Source organism: Lepidochelys olivacea (assembly GCF_965140295.1).
Source record: "Lepidochelys olivacea isolate rLepOli2 genome assembly, chromosome: 23".
Classification (NCBI taxonomy): Eukaryota; Metazoa; Chordata; order Testudines; family Cheloniidae; genus Lepidochelys; species Lepidochelys olivacea.
Genome location: NC_140433.1, coordinates 1,589,414 through 1,611,593, shown reverse-complemented (window position 1 = coordinate 1,611,593; position 22,180 = coordinate 1,589,414). Strand labels below are relative to the sequence as shown.

Sequence of the window (22,180 nt, the reverse complement as noted above, 5' to 3'; positions counted from 1 at the left end):
CCCCGCCCTCATCTGCCCCCCGACCGAGCACTGGTGTTTGGTCAAGATGGGGGTGGCCCGGTGGGAGGACAGACAAACAAACTGAACCTGCTCCAGCCTCTGTGCCCCGGGAATCCTGAATCCCTCATTCTACCAGCCCTACCCCGGGGTTGGAGGGAAGCCAGGCCTCAGTTGCACAAGTGGCTTACGCAAGAGAGGCACCGATGCCAGGGTCCCTGCTGGCCGGCTATATAACCGCCCGCAGCGCTGGACCACGGGAGAAGGGCAGCGGAGTGGGGGAGGCTCCCAGCCAGCCATGGATCCCCTGGGAGCCATCAGCCTGTTCCTGGTCATCTGCCTCTCCTGCCTCCTGCTCCTCTCCACCTGGCGGCAACTGCAGGGCCGGGGGGAAATGCCCCCGGGGCCCACCCCGCTGCCCCTCCTCGGGAACCTGCTGCAGGTCGACCTCAGCAACATGCGCAAGTCGCTCATGAAGGTAGGTGGGCTTTTCCCGGGACGTCCCGGGTGGCCTGACCCCACGAGGGGCTCTCCAGTGCCCACCGATGCCCCCTCAGAGCCGCCGACCTGCTCAGCCTGCAGGAGCTTTATTAAGTTCTGTGAGGAGCTCGACCCCGGGTATCTCTGGGGCTGGTGTGTCGGGGCGGGGGCACTAGGGCTGGAGGGGGGCAGAGGGGCTTTGCTGTGTGAGAGCAGAGGTGCAGGGATTGGTGTGTCCGGGGGGCGGAGGATCATGGGGGGGGTGTGGCAGGGAGGGGAGAGGCGGGGAGTGGGGGACAGGCAGGCGCCTGTGGGGGGTGCGGGGGGGGCAGGGCGCGTGTCTGGGTGTCCCCGACGCTCCGTGCCCCCGTCCCACACGGCGTCTCCGTCTCAGCTGAGCGAGTGCTACGGCCCCGTCTACACCCTCCAGCTGGGCCCCCGGCGGGTGGTGGTGCTGTGCGGCTACCAGGCGGTGAAGGAGGCCCTGCTGGACCAGGCCGAGGACTTCAGCGGGCGTGGGAAACAAGCCACCTTCGACTGGATCGCCCAGGGCTACGGTCAGTCGCGTGCGCGGGAGGGGAGCCAGCCGGGGGGCGCAGAGGGGGCAGCTCCCGGCCGGGGCAGAGTCGCTCAGTCCCGACCCGCTCCGTCTGGGGACGTGCCCAATAGCTTGGGGCAGAGCGGAGGCGGGGCTGGCTGGGCTGTTCCCAGAAATCCTGGCAGTATCTGGCTTTATGCAACCACCGATCGAGGCAGGGAGCAGCCTCCCTCCCGTTAGCTCCTGGGAGACGGATCCACCGCTCCGCTCCGCCAGGCTGCGGATAGGGAGCGTCTCAGCTCAGGCGTCGATCCGGGGAGCAGGTCCAAAAGCAATGTGGGGAGGGATTCTCATTTCGGGGGGGGGAGGGGAAACCATTTTAAAAAATCCCCCCCACACACATTTCATTTGGCCTTTTGCACTTGCTTTCTCTCTCCACCCACCCCCACCGCGCAAAGGAAGAAACCTCAGTAAACTTTCAAAACTCAGGGGTGGTCAACTTTTGAGTCCTCACAAGAACAGCAAGACCGGGTCAGACCAAAGGTCCATCCAGCCCAGTGTCCTGTCTTCCGACAGTAGCCAGTGCCAGGTGCCCCAGAGGGAATGAACAGAACAGGGAATCACTAAGTGATCCATCCTGTTGTCCATTCCCAGCTCCTGGCAAACAGAGGCTAGGGACACCATCCCTGCCCATCCTGGCTAATAGCCATTGATGGACGTATCCGCCATGAACTGCTCTAGTTCTTTTTTGAACCCTGTTATGGTCTTGGCCTTCACAACATCCTCTGGCAAGGAGTTCCACAGGTTGACTGTGCGTTGTGTGAAAAAATACTGCCTTTGGTTCGTTTTAAACCTGCTGCCTATTCATTTCATTGGGTGACCCCTAGTTCTTGTGTTATGAGAAGGAGTAAACAACACGTCCTTATCTACTTTCTCCACACCCCTAATGATTTTATGGACCCGTATTTTATCCCCCCCCTGAGTTGTTTCTTTTCCAAGCTGACAAGTCCCCGTCTTCTTAATCTCTCCTCATGCGGCAGCCGTTCCATACCCCTAATCATTGTTTCAGAGTAGCAGCCGTGTTAGTCTGTATTCGCAAAAAGAAAAGGAGGACTTGTGGCACCTTAGAGACTAACCCATTTATTTGAGCATGAGCTTTCGTGAGCTACAGCTCACTTCATCGATGAAGTGAGCTGTAGCTCACGAAAGCTCATGCTCAAATAAATGGGTTAGTCTCTAAGGTGCCACAAGTCCTCCTTTTCTTTTTGCTAATCATTGTTGTTGCCCTTTTCTGAACCTTTTCCAATTCCAATCTATCTTTTTCGAGATGGGGCGACCACATCCGCACGCAGGATTCAAGCTGTGGGCGTCCCATGGATGGATATAGAGGCAACGTGATATTTTCTGTCTTATTATCTGTCACTTTCTTCGACTATTCCCAGCATCCTGTTGGCTTTTTTGGCTGCCGCTGCCCGTGGAGTGGATGTTTTCAGAGAACTCTCCGCAGTGACTCCAAGATCTCTCTGGAGTGGTAACAGCTAATTCAGACCCCATCCTTGTATATGTACAGTTGGGATTATGCTTTCCAATGTGCATTACTTTGCACTTATCAACGCTGAATTTCATCTGCCATGTTGTTGCCCAGTCCCCCAGTTTTGTGAGATCCTTTTGGAGCTCTTCACAGCCTGCCTGGGACTTAACTATCTTGAGTAGTTTTGTATCATCTGCAAATTTTGCCACCTCTCGGTTTACCTCTTTTTCTAGATCATTTTTGAATATGTTAAATAGGACTGGGCCCAGGGCAGACCCCTGGGGGACACCACTATTTACCTCTCTCCATTCTAAAAAATGACCATTTATTCCTACCCTTTGTTTCCTATCTTCCAACCAGTTACCGATCCATGAGAGCACCTTCCCTCTTATCCCATGGCAGCTCACTTTGCCTAAGAGCCTTTGGTGAGGGACCTTGTCAAAGGCTTTCTGGAAATCTAAGTACATTATCTCCACTGGATCTCCTTGGTCCACATGCTTGTTGATCCCCCAAAGAATTCTAGTAGATTGGTGAGGCATGATTTCCCTTTACTAAAACCATGTTGACTTTTCCCCAACAATTTATGTTCATCTCTGTGTCTGAAGATTTTGTTCAGTTTGCCCGGTACTGAAGTCAGGCTTACAGGCCTGTAATTGCCGGGATCACCTCTGGAGCCCTTTTAAAAAACTGGCGTCACGCTAGGTACCCTCCAGTCATTTGGTTCCTTCTGCTCTTTCATCTGCCCCAGGAGTGGCCTTCAGCAACGGGGAGAGAGCGAAGCAGCTGCGCCGATTCTCCATCACCACACTGAGGAACTTCGGGGTGGGGAAGCGAGGCATCGAGGAGCGGATCCTGGAGGAGACTCGTTTCCTGCTGGAAGCCTTGCGGGGCACGAAAGGTTTGTCAGTGTCCTGTTCCTCCGGTGCCGGGGCCACGTGAGTCGGGGGGCTCCAGACCCCCAGCTGGTGTGAACTGGCCGCAGCTCCACTGGGGTCAATGAGGCTGGCCCCCCAGCGGCAGTTAATCAGCCGTGTCTCCACCCCACACCAATTAACCTCAGAGCAGGGTTTGTCCATCACTCCCAAAGCGGCTTACAAAGGAGGTTGGGAGCATTATCCCATCAGGTGGGTGGGGAAACTGAGGCACAGGTCATCCCAGCAGGGCTCGAGCAAGGTGTTCAGGAGATCTCTGTTCACTTAGGACAGACCCCCGGTCCTGCCGAGATGGGGGTCGGGAGTCGGGTGAAGATGGTGCAGTGCTGAGATGCCACGGTCCTGGGAACCAGAGTGGGGCACCGACGCCATTGTTGTCTCGGGGGCACTTGTCCGGTGTTCACCTCTAGGCTTCGTGGCCCCTTTGCCCAGGGCGGAGCTTACAGGCATGTGTCCACATGGCAGGTGGCGGCTGCGAGATCATGGAGAGGGGGGTCCCTGGGGACCACGGGGGCTGTAGCAGCAGATAGGTCCGTGGCACAGCCCCCCGGCTCACCTGTGCCCCACCCAACGCTGGCTGTACCCCTGCTAGGTTTGCCCTTTGACCCCACCTACTTCCTGAGCCGCACGGTCTCCAACGTCATCAGCTCCGTGGTCTTCGGGGACCGGTTCGACTACGAGGACAAGGAGTTCCTCTCCCTGCTCTACATGATCACCGAGAGCTTCCGCTTCACCGCCACGGCCTGGGGGCAGGTACGCTGGGGGGGTGGGGAGGAGAGCGCCCCAGGCCACATCCCACGGCTCCGAGATCTGCCTGCCCCGGGCTGCGGGGAGCAGGGGAGGCGCCGGTTAGCTAGGGGAGCGGAGGGGGATGCAAGAATGCTGGGGGGGCAGCGAAGAGGAAAACCTGGGATCTGCAGTGATGGGTGTGAAATAGATAAAGGGGAATGTCGGGGGATGGACAGTGTGAATGGGGAAAGGGAGGGGGCATGTATGGGGATGGGTAGATAGATTGAGGAGTGGGGTGAGGATAGAACAGGGGTTCTCAAACTGGGGGTCGGGACCCCTCAGGGGGTTGTGAGGTTACTTCATGGGGGCGGGGGTCGCGAGCTGCCAGCCTCTCCCCCAAACCCCGCTTTGCCCCCAACATTTATAATGGTGTTAAAGATAGATAGATAGATAGATAGATAGATAGATGGGGTGTCTGGGGATGGATAGATAGAGGGGATGTCTGGGGATAGATAGATATAGATTAGATAGAGGTGGGGGTATGGAGGTAGATAGATAGATTAGATACAGGGGTGTCTGGGGATAGATAGATAGATAGATAGATAGATGGGGTGGATGGGGATAGATAGATAGATAGATAGATAGATAGATAGATAGATAGATAGATAGAGTGGATGGGGATAGATAGATAGATAGGTTGGTGGAATGGGGATGGAGATGGGGATAGATATAGAGAGATAGATCAGGTCTCAACCTACCCTGAGTTCAGTGGGGTCTTTGCTCTCTGTGCCCCCCAGCTCTACGAGATGTTCTCGGACACCATGCGCTACCTGCCCGGCCCCCAGCGCGAAGCATTCAAGCAGCTGGCAGGGCTGGAAAAGTTCATCGAGAGGAAGGTGAAGGCGAACCAGGAGACCCTGGACCCCAGCGCTCCTCGGGATTTCATCGACTGCTTCCTGGTCAAAATGCAGCAGGTACCGGCAGTAGCCGGAGGGGACGACTCAGTGGGGTCAGCATCAGGCCTGAGAGACCAAACGGCCTGATTATAACCAGGGGTTCAATTTGTAACGGGGTCGGTTCAGGCCTCAAACCCCCTGGGGCAGAGAAATCGAGCCCCATAAATGGCTAGGAACAACGGGCTTTGGTGAAAGCACTGGGCTGGAACTCAGGAAATCGGGGCTCTGTCACTGACCGCCATGTGGCCTTAGTCGAATCACAGCATTGCATTGTGCCTCGGTTTCCCAATCTATACAATGGGGATGGAGGGCCATCCTCTGAGACTGTAAGCTCCTTGGAGCAGGGATTGTCCCTCACTCTATCTCCCGCCCCAACGGGGGCCCTGATTTCGGCTGGGATCCGTGCAGCTCCTCGCACTCATGGGTGCTGACCTGGCGTCTATACAGTGTAAGGGAGTCCCGGCCAGATTCTGTTCCCAGCCCAGAGGTCTCACAAGCATCCTGGCATTTTTTGTCTTGGTCTTTCAAAGGAAAAGCAAAATCCTTCCTCTGAGTTTTCCCTGAAGAACATTGTTCTGACGGTGTTCAATGTCTTCTTCGCTGGGACAGAGACCGTCAGCACCACCCTGCGCTATGGATTCCTCCTGCTGCTGAAACACCCGGAGATCGAAGGTAACTGGAAATGGGGGACAAAGGAAACACAAAGGACCAGATCCTCAGCCGGTGTAAATCGGCCGGGCTCTGCTGAGGGCAGCGGCGGTTCCTCCATTTACACCAGCTCCGGATGGGGCCGGACAGTCACAGCTCGGCAGCGAGTTTGACATGGGAGCAGGGTCCTGTGTGTGTCACTCCATCGTGATTGAAAGGAAGCCGACAGTCAGGGAACGCCGGGTCACTGTGGCTATTTCCGATTCCAATTCCAGGGGCTGGATTCAGATCTCGGTTCCTCTGGGGCTGATCCAGAGTCACCTCCTGACTGCAGTGGGAGCAGGGCCAGATCCTGATCTCAGCTCCCATGGGATCAATCCAGAGTCACTCCCTGACTGCAGTGGGAGCAGGGCCAGATTCTGATCTCGGTTCCCCAGGGGTCAATCCGGATTCGCACAGGGCCCCCCTTTGAGCCGTGCTGCCGTCTCTGCAGAGAGGATCCACGAGGAGATCGACCGGGTGATCGGGCGGAACCGCGCCCCGAGCATGGAGGACCGGAGCCGGATGCCCTACACCGACGCTGTCATCCACGAGTTCCAGAGGTTCTGTGACGTCATCCCCATGGGCCTGGCGCGCCGGGTGACCCAGGACACCCAGTTCCAGGGATACACTCTTCCCAAGGTAGGCCCCTGGGGCGTCTGTCCCCCGCCCCGCCCCATGGCTGGGTCGGGCTCAGCATTGCCCCAGTGTCTGCTTTCCGCACAGAAGCAAGGTGGTACATCAGGCAGCGTGGTGGTCTGGAGCTCAGGATGCCTGGGTTCTCTGCCAGCCTCTGGGAAGTCGTGTGGTCTAGTTGGCTGGGCACCGGACTGGGGCTTATGAGACCTGGTGTCTGTTCCCAGCTCTGCTACAGGACCTCGGGCGACTCACTTTCCCTCCTACTCATTGTCTGGGTCCAATTCCCAGCTCTGCCACTGACTCATTATGTGACCTTGGACATCACTCTGTGCCTCAGTTTCCCCCATCTGTTAAATTAACTTGCATGCAGTTAATGAGCTTTTGTTTGTCTATTTACACTGGGAGCTCTTTGGGGCAAGGAGAGTCTCTCACTATGTCGGTGCAGTACCCGGCACGACCGGGCCCTGATCTCGGTTGGGGTCTGCGCAGCTAGTGCTGATCAGTTTCGGTTCATCAGCTGGGGATCTGGCCCAGTGTGTCTTGTACTTACTGTTGGTATTCCCACTCTGGGAGGAGCAGCGTGCAGTCCCCAGAGCAGAGGGCATTGGAGACACAAGATATGAACCTTGGATGCTGGCCTCTCCTGGCCACTTGAATTTTGATATCGGCTTGTATTGCAAATTCCTCCCATGGTTAGAACGACCCTGAATTGTGCCCCAGCATCCAGTGCTGTGGGTTATCGGCGTTTAATCGTTGCTGTTTGTCACCGTCTCTTCCCCCAGGGGACGGAGGTGTACCCGGTGCTGGGATCCGTGCTGTATGACCCCTCGCAATTCAGCAGCCCCGACACCTTCGACCCCAGCCATTTCCTGGATGGGAACGGCCAGTTTAAGAAGAGCGACGCCTTCGTGCCCTTCTCAATAGGTACGAATCCCTTAGCAGAGCTCGGTTCCGAGCGTCCCAAGCAGCGAGATCTAGGCCTGGCTCAGCCCCCCGGCTGCTAGATCTCACCCTGCTGAGCTGAATTTGTGTACGGAGAATTGTGAGGCCAGATCCTCAGGCGGTGTAAATCAGTGCCACTCCATTGGAGTCAGTGGGGCAAGATCCTCAGCTGGTGTAAATCAATGTCACTCCATTGCGGTCAAGGGGGCTGTTCACTCACACGCAGGGGTTAGTGTGCACTGAAGTCCCGTGGGGAAGCAGGGCCTTGTGAGCTCTTTGGGGCAGGGACTGTCTCTCCCTGTGGGTCTGTCCAGAGCCTAGCACAATGGTGCCCTGAACTCGGGTGAGGCCGACAGACACACCTGGGGTCATTATCATCTGTGGGCCACCCCACAGGAGTAGCTTGGTTCTTTTTCTCGTTTTGGCTCGATCGTTTGCTCCTCACACCAGTGAATACAAGTCTCCCAATGGTGCGATCGGGCGTGTTCCTGCCCAGGGAGCCATGGGGAACATGGCCCAGGAGTAGACCGGTGACGTTACCTCTGAATGCAGCATTGGTGAGACCGGGACTGGGACACCGTGTCCAGTTCTGGTATCCACGCCTCACACAAGGTGCTGACAAACTGGAAAGGGTTCAGAGGAGAGCAACAGGCTGCATTGGAGGTCTGGAAAAGCTGCCGAACAGAAAGACTCCAGGAGCTGAGTGGAGAGGAGGTTAAGGGGTGGCTTGATCCCAGTCTATCAGCACCGCCTGGGAGGAGAACTGGGTTCTGACAGCAGCGGGGTCCCTAATCTAGCAAAGGCAGAACGGGAGCCAAAGACCGAAAGCTGAAGCTTGGTGGTAAATTCCAACTCGAATTAAAGTGCAAATTTTTAACACTGGGGGGAATTAGCCCCGGAACAGCTTCCCAGGAGTCGGGCGGGGGGGCCGTTCTCCATCGCTTGGATGCTGCAGATCCAGGCTGGCTGCCTTTCCGGAAGAGATGCTTTAGCTGAACACAGGTTACTGGGCTCAGTAGCGGAAGTAACTGAATGAGATTCTCCTGTATGTGCTTTGCTGAGGTCAGGCGAGATGATCACAGTGATCCATTCAGATGGTAATATCTCCATCCCGAGTGTGCTATTTCTCCATCCTCCTGGGTCCTCGCAGTCCGTCCCAGGTCAGGATCACTGAACAGAGCAGGGGGACTTTTCTCCCCTGTTATTTGCCCAGCTGCAGTGCTCAGAGCGTCCGGCCGCTTTCCCGAAGTCAGTGACTGTCTATAGCTCAAAGATCTGCCTCATTAACCCCTCCCAGCACAGCAAAGTAATGCGGCCTCCCCTCTTTAGATCTTCAAACGAATGGTGCCCAATCTCCCCAACAATCCCCATTCCTCCAGGCTGGGGCAGAGTTTGGACAAGGGGTGAGACCCCCTCCCAGATTCTCACCTGCCCCCGGAACCCTGCTCTGGCCAGCCCATGACGCCTCCTCTGTCTTCTCTCCTAGGGAAACGGTATTGTTTCGGGGAGATGCTGGCGCGTATGGAACTCTTCCTCTTCCTCACCAGCATCCTGCAGAACTTCCGCTTCCACTCCCCCGTCGAGCCCAAAGACATCGACATCTCCCCGAAGCTGATCGGGTTCGCCACCCTGCCCTGCAGCTACGAGATCTGTCTGGTCCCGCACTAGCCGCCCCACGGAAACAGACGGGACTTCTCGGGGCAGCCTGGGGGAGGGAGAAACACAAAGGAACCAGACCTTCATTAGATGGAGAACTGGCCCTATCCGAAAAAGGAGCCAGTGGGGGATCTGGCTGTGTGAAAGTCCCACTTAGGGTAGAGGATAGCTTGTATTTCCCCACTGGGCAAGGGAATCACAGCTCCCTGACACCTTTGCTTTGCACACACACACACCCACCCACCCCTCTCCCGCACTTGGCCATGGCTGCTCCAAGAGTCTATTTACTGACGGGTCAGTCTGTTGCTAGGCCTCGTAGCTAGTCCATTAGCCAGAGTAGCACGATGCTTAATAATGGCTTGCTGCTCGCACTAGGAGACAGTCTTTTAAGCCAGCGCGCTGTTCTCTTGATGGAGTAAGCCATGTGCAAACCACACGTAACCGGGAGATGCTGAATAAGCAGCAAAGCCCGGACTGTGCAGTGGGAAATCGGTCACAGCAGTCTGGGGTGGAGCTGGGCCAGGCTGCAGGCAGGTTCTCTGAACCTCATGGCTGCAGGGCCCAGTTTCAGGGTTTCATAGGTTTGGTCACTGTTCAGGTAACTCCCATGCTAACACCCACAGAAGCTGGTTTAGCTGCACTCTTTGAATTAGCTAATAAATTGGAGTGGGTCAGACCCCCACTAATTATGCCAAGCCTTGATTATTGATTGCCAACGAGCCTCTCCCCAGAGCAGGTGGGCGGGGAATGGGCAGTAAACAGCCATCTACAGTCAATTGTCCTGGTCAATGGGAGCCATCAAGATTCCAGACCACCATTAGTGGCCCACACTTTGCGTAATTACAATAGGCCCTCAGAGTTATGTTTCATATTCCTAGTTTCAGACACAAGAGTGATACATTTATACAAATAGGATGCCCACACTCAGGAGATGATAAGCTTTGTAACGATACCTTCCAAGAGACCTTTTGCATGAAAAGAACAGGAGGACTTGTGGCACCTTAGAGACTCTCAAATTTATTTGAGGATAAGCTTTCGTGGGCTACAGCTCACTGCATCACAATGTCGCTCTTCATTGCCTTCAGTTGTGAGGGCTCAGCCCGCATGCATCGCTCTTTCATAGAATCATAGAATCTCAAGGTTGGAAGGGACCTCAGGAGGTATCTAGTCCAACCCCCTGCTCAAAGCAGGACCAATCCCCAATTTTTGCCCCAGATCCCTAAATGGCCCCCCTCAAGGATTGAACTCACAACCCTGGGTTTAGCAGGCCAATGCTCAAACCACGGAGCTATCCCTCCCCCCCAGGTCTCTGTTTAAATTCACCATCTAGAAATGGTGGCAGTGTGGCCTAGAGGCTAGAGCGCTGTCTTGAGTGTCCAGAGACCTGGGCTTTAATCCTGATTCTGCTACCGACCTGCTCAGTGGCCTTGTGCATGTCTCTCTTCAGACCAGGAGCTCTTTGGGGCAGGGACAGGCTCTCACCCTGTCTCACCCAAGCCCGGCACAAGAGGGCCCTGATCCCGGTCGGGGGCTGTGGTCACTTTCAGCAGTGCAAAGGGGAATGTAACACGCTACAGATGGGTCAAGCTTCACACTCACTTTGTCCCTGGTGCCGAGAGCTGAGGGCCGGGGGGAATATCAGTTCGTTTCAATCTGAAAGTGAACCTGTTTCACCAGAATGAAAAACCAAGGAAAAAACCACCCAAAATGAAAAAAAAAAAAAAGAAATGAAATGGGCGGGGGGGGGGTGTCATTTATTTTTTCGAGGTGCCTTTTGATCCAAAATGAACGTTTTCCACTGTTCCACTTTGGGCGGCTTTTACCCTTTTGGTTCGTCAGCTTCCTTTAAACATCTAGAGCTCAGCTGCCAAACTGAATGAAAAGGCAAAACTCTGTTTTGAAAGGGTCAACAGCTGTTTTGTCGGGGGGGGGGGGGGGGGGAGGCAGGAGGGGAAAGGGGAGGGGTCAATTTTTTTTCCAGACCAAACTAGTTACTGAATTTGACCGAAGTTCATGGTCAGTTTAGCTTCCCCCAACTCTGCATTTCTGGGGCAAATTCACTATTCGCTGCAAAAATATCCCTGAGCTCTCGAGCCGACCACAGGCACAAAGCGGGGGAAATCAGCACCAGAAAGTCTCCCATGGATCGGGTCACAAGCAAGGAACACACGTTGAGCCGGGGCCTCTGACCGCTCCATGGACACGTTAGCAAAGGGTCAAGCGGTTGAGAGGCAACGAACATTCCCGGAAACCAGCTCCCAGGGACAGGCCACTCTCCCGCCACGGGTTGGCAGCAGGCGGCCCCGGCCTTTGGCCAGCCTGGACGGATAGTTGGTGTGATCAACATGAGCGAGCGGAGACCCAGAAAACATGAGGATTTGTGATGCCGAAATCGTGTGCTTTTTGCATGGCCCTAGGCCAGGGGTTTTTAACCTTTTTTCATTTGCAGACCCCTGAAAAATTTCGATGGGAGGTGGGGACCCTGTCAAATCTCAGACATAGGCTGCGGACCCCCAGGGGGCTGCGGCCCACAGGTTGAAAACCACTGACGTAGGGCAAAAGGTCCGGTGTTGCTGCTGCTGTGTCACAATGAAACCCCCTCAAGACCATGGCCTCATTCACACTTACCCCATCCCAGCAGCTGGGGCAGGAGCAAAAAGTTCACCCGGCTCCACCTTCCTGGGTCTGACCTCGGAGCATTCAGCCTCCTCTGCCCCTCCGTGTGCCTCCCACAGCCAGTCCGCTCAGGCGGGGTCCTGGGGAAGCCAGAGGGTCCTGCCCCCCAACTCCGCAGACAGACGGGACTCTCAGCCAGCCAGTAACACAGGAGGTTTATTAGACGACAGGAACATGGTCTAACACAGAGCTTGTACGTGCAGAGAACAGGACCCCTCAGCTGGATCCATTTTGGGGGCAGGGAGCCAGACAACCACGTCTGCCCTTCACTCCATGTCCCCAGCCAGCCCCAAACTGAAACTCCTTCCAGCCCCTCCTCCTCTGGGCTTTGTCCCTTTCCCGGGCCAGGTGGTCACCTGATTCCTTTGTTCTCCAACCCTTTAGCTCTCACCTCGCAGGGGGGAAGGGCCCAGGCCGTCAGTTGCCAGGAAACAGGGTGTCGGCCATTCTCTGTGTCCAGACCCCTGCACACACCTGCCCTCTAGGGCTCTGCAATGATCATATACCCTTACCCCACCCCCTGGAGACTTAAGAACTGCCTAGGGGAAACTGAGGCACCCCCACAATATTCAGAGGAAACATTAAGAACAGTCCCGCATCGTCACACAGGCCCATTGGCTCAGACTGTGACCTGAATTACCAAGTAGGAGCAATTCCAAACCAAGAAAAAAGTGAAAATGTCATAAGAGAATCCTTTGTCTGGTTTGATTGGGAGCTCTTTGGGACAGGGACTGTCTCTCACTTTGGGTCTGGGCAGCTCCTGGCACAACGGGGCCCAGATCTTGGCTGGGATCTGGGCAGCGTCCAGCCCGATGGGCCCTGATCTCGGTCTGGGGAATGACCCAAGGGCCATTGTCTTTCTTATCTGTGCACCTTCAACAACCATTAACCCTCATCCCATGTGGCACCACCAGCAGGTGATCAGAAGGGCAGAATTAACTCTGTGCAGTGGGGTCAGTTCTGGGGGCACCAGTTAAACTCCATGTCGAAGGCTTATGTGGGGCATGAGCAGGTCACAAGCCTTTGGTCCCAATTCAGGAAAGCATTTAAGCATGTGCTTGAACCCATCGCTACTCGGGACAGCCCTTGAGCACAGAGAATCAGAGAATCGTAGGACAGGCAGGGACCTCGAGCGGCATCTAGTCCAGTCCCCTCCACTCAAGGCAGGACTCAGGATTATCTAGACCACCCCTGACAGGGGTTTGTCCAACCTGCGCTTAAAAATCCCAATAATGGAGATTCCACAACCTCCCTAGGCAATTTATTCCAGTGCTTAACCACCCTGACAGTCAGGAAGTTTTTCCTAATGTCCAAGCTAAGCCGCGGTCGCTGCAATTTAAGTCCATTGCTCCTTGTCCTATCCTCAGAGGTTAATGAGAACAACCTCCCTCCTCCTTGTAACAACCCGTTCAGCGCTCTGAAATAGGGGTCTTTCCTGGATCGGACCTTTGGAAAACATTCCAGACGACACATCTGAGGGCCCCGTCGGCACCTGGCTCCCCGAAGAACCTCCAGTAAGCCCGGGAGGCGAGCGAGACGGGCTGATCCGTTGTTCCCGTCTCACAGCGAGGGGGAGTTGTGCGTGTGGGTGGTGCAGGGCGTGAGTTACGGGAGCACCAGCCATGTTGCGTTTAAAACCCCGTCCGTGCCTGTTTACCCTGCAGGGCCACATGCATTCCTGGCGCAGCCCCGATTAGCACAGGAACCCCCACAAGGGAGCTAGGGACCAGGAGGGTTTTCCTGGACATCTGCATCTACCGCCTGCTCATCTTGTCTGCACAGAGGGGAATGCACCGGAGTGGGACCAGCCCAGCCAGCCCTGCTCCGTTCCCCACCATAGGGAATTTGCTGCAGCTGAAGGCTAGGAACGGGTCCAAACCGCTCCACAAAGTACAGGGAAAGGGTTTCTCCCCCACTGCTGGCTGGGAGCTCAGCCCAGGCCCTGGTCCCGCCAGGGCCTAGCCTCCCCCTATTCCACCCAGCACAGGCTTGGCGTTAACTTCAGTCCCTGGGCTGTAGCCTCGGGCATAAAGTCAAACACAGGGAGCAGGGAGCCACAGAGCCGAGCCAGGCTCTACGGGGCTTTTTATTAACAAGTTCCATAGATAGTGGGTGGGCTGGGACAGTCCTTTGCGTAAGTCCTTTTAAGCCATTTTTGGGGCAAAACTGGGCATTTGTCCCACTCGCTCTTGCCAAGTGCTGATCAGGGCAGGGCACGGAGGGACGTGCGGGGTGGGGGCAGAGGGGGCCAGCGGCAATGCTGGTCCTGCGTGAGAGGGAGGGCTTGGGAGAACCGCTCAGGAGTGGCAGGGGGTCTTGGGCCAGCCCCACGTGGCATCCCGTTTACCCTTTGGGAAAATATGGTCACCCTACCCACAGAGCTTAATTCTCTGAACACACTGCACTAGAGTGGTGCTGTTCCCGAGCGAGAGAGAGAGAGAGAGATGTGTGTGGGGATGGCTGGGGGTGTAGGAGGATGGGTGGATGGATGCTGGCTCTGTATAGATGGATGGATGGATGATGGGTGTGAATTGGGACAGATGGCTGGATGATGGGTGTGAATGGGGTAGATAGCTGGATGTGAATGGGGACAGATGGCTGGATGATGGGTGTGAATGGGGGTAGATAGCTGGGTGTGAATGGGGACAGATGGCTGGATGATGGGTGTGAATGGGGTAGATAGCTGGATGTGAATGGGGACAGATGGCTGGATGATGGGTGTGAATGGGGGTAGATAGCTGGATGTGAATGGGGACAGATAGCTGGATGATGGGTGTGAATGGGGGTAGATAGCTGGGTGTAAATGGGGACAGATGGCTGGGTGATGGGTGTGAATGGGGTAGATAGCTGGATGTGAATGGGGACAGATGGCTGGATGATGGGTGTGAATGGGGGTAGATAGCTGGATGTGAATGGGGACACATGGCTGGATGATGGGTGTGAATGGGGTAGATAGCTGGCTGTGAATGGGGACAGATGGCTGGGTGATGGGTGTGAATGGGGTCGACAGCTGGGTGTGAATGGGGACAGATGGCTGGGTGTGAATGGGGTCGATAGATGGCTGTGTATGGGGATGGAAGGATACAATGGATGGATGGATTCTGAGCTGCAATCAGATATGTTTACAGCTCAGGTTTGGGGCTCCTCTCCGAGGTACACTGCAGGTCTGGGTTTGGATTCGATGCCATCAAACCCAGCCTCGTTGCTCTGGCCAGCCAACCCCTGGGCAGAGGAGATGCTCCCGCTGCTCAGGGTCTCTCCCTCACCCTGTTCCTGCCCCGGCGCTCGTGTCTCCGCGGCTGAGTGCGGCGTACGGGCCGGCGTTCCTGGTGGCAGGTGGTGCCATGCAGCTGCGGCGACTAGTCCGGCAGGGCCGAGTGCGTCGGCAGCAGGGGCTTCCCGCCAGCTGGCCAGGGCAACAGAGGGATCAGTACAACTCCAGCCACTGCAGATCCCGGGGCCAAAGCCTCCGTGAGTGTAAATCAGCCTCGCTCCATTGGTTCAGTGGGACACCCGCCAAGGGTCTGCCCCATCCATGGCTTCAGTGGAGCTATGCGCACCAGCTTGGGGGTCTGGCCCCGCTCACGCCCATGGAGCTACGGCTGATTGACACCGGCGCAGGGTCTGGCCCCAGTGCGTCCAGCGGTGCGCTGGCTGATCAGACGACTGGAGCTAGACCCACAGGGGCCTCTGGACCTGCCGTGGGCAAAGAGAACCGAGTGCGGGTGACGTTCTATGGGCTTTGCTCAGATTTATTCTCAATTAGTGTTCCTTGGTACCATTCTATATTCATTGCCTGCTGTTAAGAAAGCTTTACACTCATTTAGTCCTAACCCTAACCTGCTACTATTCATTGCTGACGCGTGACGTTACTGGCCTTCATTGTCAATACATTGCTAACTGTTAATAACTGGGTCGATTAAGTGCTAATGACTAATTCATACTTGCTAATTGCTAATCATTAATTACTGATTTTTAACAATCCATAATTATTCATTCCCCATGTGCTGAATTAGTAGTGTGTGCATTTATTAATTGTGAACACAAGCTAATTGCTAATTGTGTATTGATTTTCAACCGTCCGTACTGACTCATTTCCCACATGCCTACAATGTGCTTTATTTGTAATTAGCAGTCATTGTTAATCAATACTTGCCAATTGCAGCTCGCTATTTGCTACTCATTGTAGCTCATTTCCAGCGGGCGTTACGCTCACTCACAGCTGCCGTCCCGGAGCGGGCCCAGCTGCACCTTGCTCGCTAAGTACAGCGTGGAGCAGAAGTTTGTTTGGTCCTAGGCAGTCACTCCCAAGCAGTAGTACGTCTACTCCGAATTACTCCCCGTCTCCGCTCTGCTGCCTTTCCAGCAGGTTCTGCGCCTCGACTCCAAGGAGTTTAAAACCCCAGGTAAATTCAACCCCATGTGTTTCCTGGATGAAAACCACACCTCTGTTTAGTAACAATCACCAAACCAGAAGGCACCACTGCTGATACACTGCTCACCACTCCCAACGAGGCAGACGAACTTTTCCCGGTGGCCAGTCACAATCAGCTCGTCTGGGGACTCCAGCTTCTGCATGGTGTCATTGGCAGGGCGTTGAGGTCTGGCAGCTCGGATCCTGGGCTGGGTCCTGGAGTTGGTTCCAAAGAACTTCTTTTGGACCCCTGGTTTCTATTGTTAAACTTGAGTCCTGCTTCGCTAGACCATAGCCAAGCTTTTTACTAAAATGTTCCAAAATAATTCTGTGACCAATCCTAACAGATGGCGAAACAATTCTTCAGCCAATCCCACCCCACCCACCTAGTGGCTCTAAACCTTCCAAAAGGAGACAGGAACAATCTCCCCCAATGAGTTCTACAACAGCTAGAAACAGTCACAGAACCAGCCAGAAACCATACAGAGAAACAAGAGGGAAGTGGGGACCGTAAAGGCAAAACAATATAGATTTCACAATCACAGCGGTTCCTTGCCAGACTGGTGCGCCCAACCAAAGTTTTCTGTAAACATCTGAAGATCGGTGTCTTTATCTGGGAGCGGTGGACACCACGAGGACAGGGTCCTTCTCCATGGCCCCAGATGATGCTGCTTTGATGCAATTTAGATGGGATGTGAGGAGGTGACTTTCTGCTGCTTAGCTCATGGCTGCTGCTGTCCTCATGCGGCTGCTGCTGCTTACTGTGGAAAAAGACTTCAGACCTTACATTATGGCCATGTTACAGAGGGGGAAACTGAGGAAGCAGGCAGTGACGTGCCCAAGGTGACACAGCAGGTCACTGGCCAAGCTGAGGATAGAACCCAGGAGTCCTGATTCCTAGCCCCCTGCTCTAAATATTAGACCCAGAACCCAGGAATCCCACCTCCCGCTCTAACTACCAGACAATTCTCCCTTTCATAGCTAGAACCCCGGAGTCCTGACTCCCAGCTTCCCGCCCCCTCCCTCCTTGCTCTAACACACTAGATTCTGCTGCCCTCCAAGAGCCAGGAATAGAACCCAGGAGTCCTGGCTCCCAGCCCTCCTGCTCTAACCCACTAGACCCCACTCCCCTCCCCAAGCCAGGGAAGGAACCCAGGAGTCCTGTAACCCATGCCAGGCTGGGTCCACTGGAGCACAGCGTACACAAGACTACGACTGAAATCTGTTTTACACAGAGTGGCTGGGGGAGGCCAGAAAACCCTTTCAGAGGTGAATCTGAGATGGAACAATCCCAACAGGCCAAGGGGCAGCTGTGAGGACCCCCTGCCACCGTCTAGGGTTGCCAGGCATCTGGTTTTTGACTGGAACGCCTGGTCGAAAAGGGATCCTGGCAGCTCCGGTCAGCACCGCTGAGTGGCCCATTAAAGGTCCATTTGGTGGTACAGAGGGGCTAAGGCAGGCTCCCTGCCTGCCCTGGCTCCATGCAGCTCCTGAAAGTGGCCAGCATGTCCAGCTCCTAGGCATAGGGGCAGCCAAGGGTCTCCACACACTGCCCCAACCCCGAGCGCCAGCTCCGCAGCTCCCATTGGCCAGGAACCACAGTCAATGGGAGCTGCAGGGGCAGCACTTCCAGATGGGGGCAGTGCGCAGAGCTGCCTGGCCGCCCCTATGCCTAGGAGCCGGACATGCCGGCCACTTCCGGGAGCCGCCTGAGATAAGTGCCGCCCACACCCCGAACCCCCTCCCTCACCCCAGCCCTCTGCCCCAGTCGGGAGCCCCCTTCCACACTCCAAATCCCTCATTTCTGTCCGCACCCCAGAGCCTGCAGCCCCAGCCAGAGCCCTCATCCCCTCCTGCACCCCAATCCCCCCAACCCCGTGAAAATGAGCGAGTAAGCAGGTTGGGGAGAGTGAGCGAAGGAGGGAGGGGGATGGAGTGAACAGGGGGCGGGGCCTCTGAGAAGGGGCAGGGCCTCAGAGAAGGGGCGGGGCAGGAGTGTTTGGTTTCCTGCAATCGGAGAGTTGGCAACCCTACCCCCGTCAGCGCTGGCGGAGGCACAGCTGGTAGCACTGTGGCACCTTCCCTAGATTGCTGACGCCAGGGGCCAGGCTGAGCTGCTGGGGGTCAACGGGCGAGCTGAGGGCGAAGCGCTGCAGGACCGTGGTGAGGAGGAAGAGCTCCATGCGGACCAGGCCCTCGCCCAGACACACCCACTTCCCTGGGCAATAACACGTCGTCAGCACCGAGCAGCCGGGCCCAGCAATCTCTGTGCAATCTAGGGGGCTGGGGCTGCAGCTGAGTCAGTCCTGGCTCTTACTGGGGCTTTTCCCCATAATCCCTCCCACCTGGGCTAGAGCCCACGTTGTTAGCCCACTGCCCACTTTGCGGTGTGAATGCAGGCTAAGGCCATCCAGCACCCGTATTCCTCCAGCACCCGCCCCGCCCCAGACAAGCCAGCTCTCCCACCGTTCACTGGACAGAATCCGGGCAGCTCTGCTCCCTGCAGCATTAACCCAGGAGAGCTGCCCCCCAAGTCCTAGCAACCCACACGGGTCAGCGTGGCACCGGCGAGGACACAGTCACCCCGGGGGGCTGCTCACGCCTGGGCTGGGCTAACCTGGGGGCTCAGACCCCGGGGCCATCAGCCGGGCACACTGACGACAGGCTCTGCGGTGGGGCCACAGATCAGCCTGGTCCCGGTGCTGCCAGCCGGTGAGTCCTTATTACAAAGACAATCACAGAGCTCGCTAAGGAGTTACGGCGCTGAGCGCGACGAGCAATCACTCCTCTCTTCTGGAGGAAGGGCAGCTGTAACCCATGGCACTCCAAAGTGCATAGCAGGTGAGCGCTCACCCCTCACCCCTCGTCGACATTGACTGGAAGGGCAATTGCAGAATAGCTCCTCACAGGGATGGCTGACTCGGGTCAGTTTCCCTGGGTAGACGAGCCCAGCTGGGAATGGACCTCTGGGAGGAATCAGAGAGAGAGAGACTGCTTTTTGGGCAAAGAGCCCGCTGGAGGGGCAGACAGGGGAATGTCTGAGCCAGGAAACTGCCCGCTGCTGTTTGTTTCTCCAGCATGCTGGGAAACAGGACTTTGTGGGTGTTCTCTGTCCACTGACTTCGATTTCTCCTCCTTGCAGAAACCAGCTGGGGGTTGGCTAAACTGCTCAGACCTAAAGGGCAGCCAAAGACAATCCAAGAGCTGGGCCCATCCAGCCTAGCAGCATGAAGGCTGCAGGGGGGGATCTGGCCGCTCTGTATAAATCCATCAGGGGTTAAACCCCAGGGAGGGGGAAGAGTTATTGAAGCTAGAGGCCAGAAACAAATGGGGATGACCAGGCCAGGAATCAACAGAGGCTTGAAATGAGAAGAAAGTTTCTAGCCCCCAGAGGCGGGAGCCTCGTGGTTCCCCTCCGGCCCTACATTCCCACGGGGCTCTGGGGATCTACATTAGCTGAGAAGCAGCCAGTAGAAAGAGTGAAAACTGACCACAGCTGAGCTGGAATTTTCACAAGCCCCTAAATAAACTGAGAGCAACAGCCCCACTCCTTAGCCACCCCGCCGCACTTCCGATCATTTCCCCCACCACCGTGGCCTCTGGGCTTCCCAAGCAGGAAGGGGAGGGAAAGCACTAGCCCCATTTCACAGCTGAACAAACGGAGGAGCCGGGCCGGCTTTAGCAGAGCCAGGACCAGAGCCCAGCGCTCCTTGATGACCAGACGCTGTGACAAAGCTCTGTCCCTGCCTCCGTGGGTCCTGCGTTTCCTGGTGGATTTCGCTAGCCTCAGAGGCTCACTGTGACCCTCCACGTAATCCTTCTTTCTCTAGAGACAAGGGTCACAGTCTACTGAGCCTTTTTCATCATAAGCCAGCGAGGGAGGTGAGGAGAAGTTATCCTCCCTTGCACAGTCGCTGTTGTCTCCCAGTCTCAGTGATTAATCGGGGGAGGGGGAGAAGGGGGGAGCCCGGGCCCACCCTCTACTCCAGGCTCCAGCCCAGGGACCCTAATAGTATCAGCTATGGTAGCTGACCTTTTAGAAACATGACACGTACAATTCCCTGGGCTACTTCCCCTGCAGCAGCCCCCACTTCCTCAAGCTCCACTTCACCCTTACCTCAGGGCCTCCTTCCTTGTGCCTGACATGGTGTGTACTGCTCAGCCTCTCCAACAGCACGACTTCCTCCCACAGCTCCTGACGTGCACACCCACCTGACTGACTGGGAGGCTTTTAAACTAGTTTCAGCCAGCCCCAGCTAGGTGTCCTAGCGTTCGCCCTGCCTTCTGGAAAGTTCTTAATTGGCCCCAGGTGTCTTAATTGACCTGGAGCAGCTGCCATTTCACTTATCCTGGTACCAGGGATTTGTTTAGCCTGGAGCTAATATATCTATCTCCCACGACTTTTCTATAGCCATCGGGCCTTGCCCTGTCACAACACCTAGAACTACACACCTGCGGAAAGGAGCATGAAGGCATTCTGTTTCTTGAAGCAACCGTTCTCATTTAGAAACCTCTCAGGGGCAAAAGCTTCAGGGGTTTTATGTTCTTCTGAGTCAAAATGCACAGTACTCAGCAGGGGGTGGACGTACTTCCCCTGGGAAAGCAGCGGAAAAACAGAATTAGCCGCTGGGACTCTGCCGGTGGGACTGTTTTCTGATCTCCGCTCCCCCAGGGTAAATCCAGAATCACGCAGTGAGTGCAATGCGGGACCAGGCAGGATTCTGATCTCAGCCTCCCTGGGGTCAATCCAGAGTCACCACCAACTGCAGTGGGGTCAGGGCCGGATTCGGATCATAGCCCCCCACAGGGCAATCACTGCTTTAGGTGTGCCCAGCCCCTCATGGGACTCACATGGGACTCAGCTCACTCTCCCGGGCGGCCTCACCTGGGAGATGAGGTACCCCTGGAACCGGGTGTCTCTGGTCACGGTATGCAGGAGGCTCATTGGCAGGATATCGCTGAATCACTGGATCTCATGCAGTGTGGTGGCCATGTACGGCATCCTGTCCCTCCCGATCACTGCGTCAGTTTCCTGATGGATCTTCTCTTGCAGGGGCGGGATAGAGGGGAATTAGTAGCCTCACTGTGGGGGCAAAGCTCAGCGCTGGGCGAGCGTTTCACGCGGGGCCGTTACTGGACTATAACTCAGGCTGATCCCTAGAATCCTAGCCACTGTCTCGGGGTGGCCCGGCCCTTGGCAGAGAGCTGACTGCTGGCTATTTATGGCCCTAAGGGGTCAAATCCTTACCTCATCCTCATTCCAGTGACGTCAATGGAGCCACAGCTGGGCTTTCTGTGGGGTTTTCCCCAAGGGGAATGGGGAAATCCCAACTAAGCCACTTCTCCGCCTTACCTTGGACCTGCGGGTGTTTCAGCAGGATCAGGAGGCCATAGAGCAGGGCAGTGCTGGTAGTTTCGGTCCTGGCAAAGAGTAAGTTGAAGGTGGCCATGGCCAGGGAAAACTCAGTAGCTGGATTCTGCTTCTCCTGGAGAAAGAGATAAACATCACCATCCTGCCTAGCTCTTATCCAGCTCGTCCCCTCCAGCGCCACACCAAGGCAGGTCGGTATCGTTATCCAGATGGGGAAATGGATGCACAGACGGGGAGGTGCCTTTCCCAAAGTTACCCAAGGAGTGGCAGACTGTCCCAGTCCTGGGCTCTATCCACTAGGCCATCCGGCCTCCCTAAAGGGTGCTGTTAGCAAAGGTCCGTCCTTTAGGATACATGCTCAGTGGCTGCAGTTATTGGCCCACCCTGCTGATTCAACACCCTGGCAGAGCATGTGTCCTGCCTCAAGGCTGGTTCACTAATAGGATGACAACCTACTACTGCTGCCAGCGAATGGGATTACTCCGTAAACTCACGGAGTTGAGAGGTGAGCTGAAGGTTTGAAGTCAAAACCCTGCTGCCAAAAAAATGAGAATTTTCCTCATTAAAAGAAAAGGTTTCAAGGAAAGCAGACGTTTCCCCCAGAAAGATCTGTGGTGTCAGAAACTGAATTT

General features: G+C 55.8%; 1 protein-coding gene and 1 long non-coding RNA gene across 2 annotated transcripts; one reads left to right on the top strand and one right to left on the bottom strand.

The window, feature by feature from the left end:
- Window positions 1–295: 295 nt before the first annotated feature.
- Window positions 296–9,736, top strand: LOC311512011 (cytochrome P450 2A13-like; the record flags this gene model as incomplete). The annotated part of the gene is made up of 9 exons (XM_084612994.1): window positions 296–475; window positions 872–1,034; window positions 3,295–3,444; window positions 4,071–4,231; window positions 5,005–5,181; window positions 5,694–5,835; window positions 6,305–6,492; window positions 7,272–7,413; window positions 8,918–9,736. 9 exons carry the CDS (start codon window positions 296–298, stop codon window positions 9,097–9,099), a joined length of 1,485 nt encoding a protein of 494 aa, XP_084469120.1. The 3' UTR covers window positions 9,100–9,736.
- Window positions 9,737–15,771: 6,035 nt separating this feature from the next.
- On the bottom strand, window positions 15,772–21,560 carry LOC311512014. The gene is made up of 3 exons (XR_014709378.1): window positions 21,063–21,560; window positions 20,630–20,771; window positions 15,772–16,938 (listed from the first exon to the last, which is right to left on the bottom strand). It is a non-coding gene; the product is annotated as an uncharacterized lncRNA (long non-coding RNA).
- Between the last annotated feature and the right edge of the window lie 620 nt (window positions 21,561–22,180).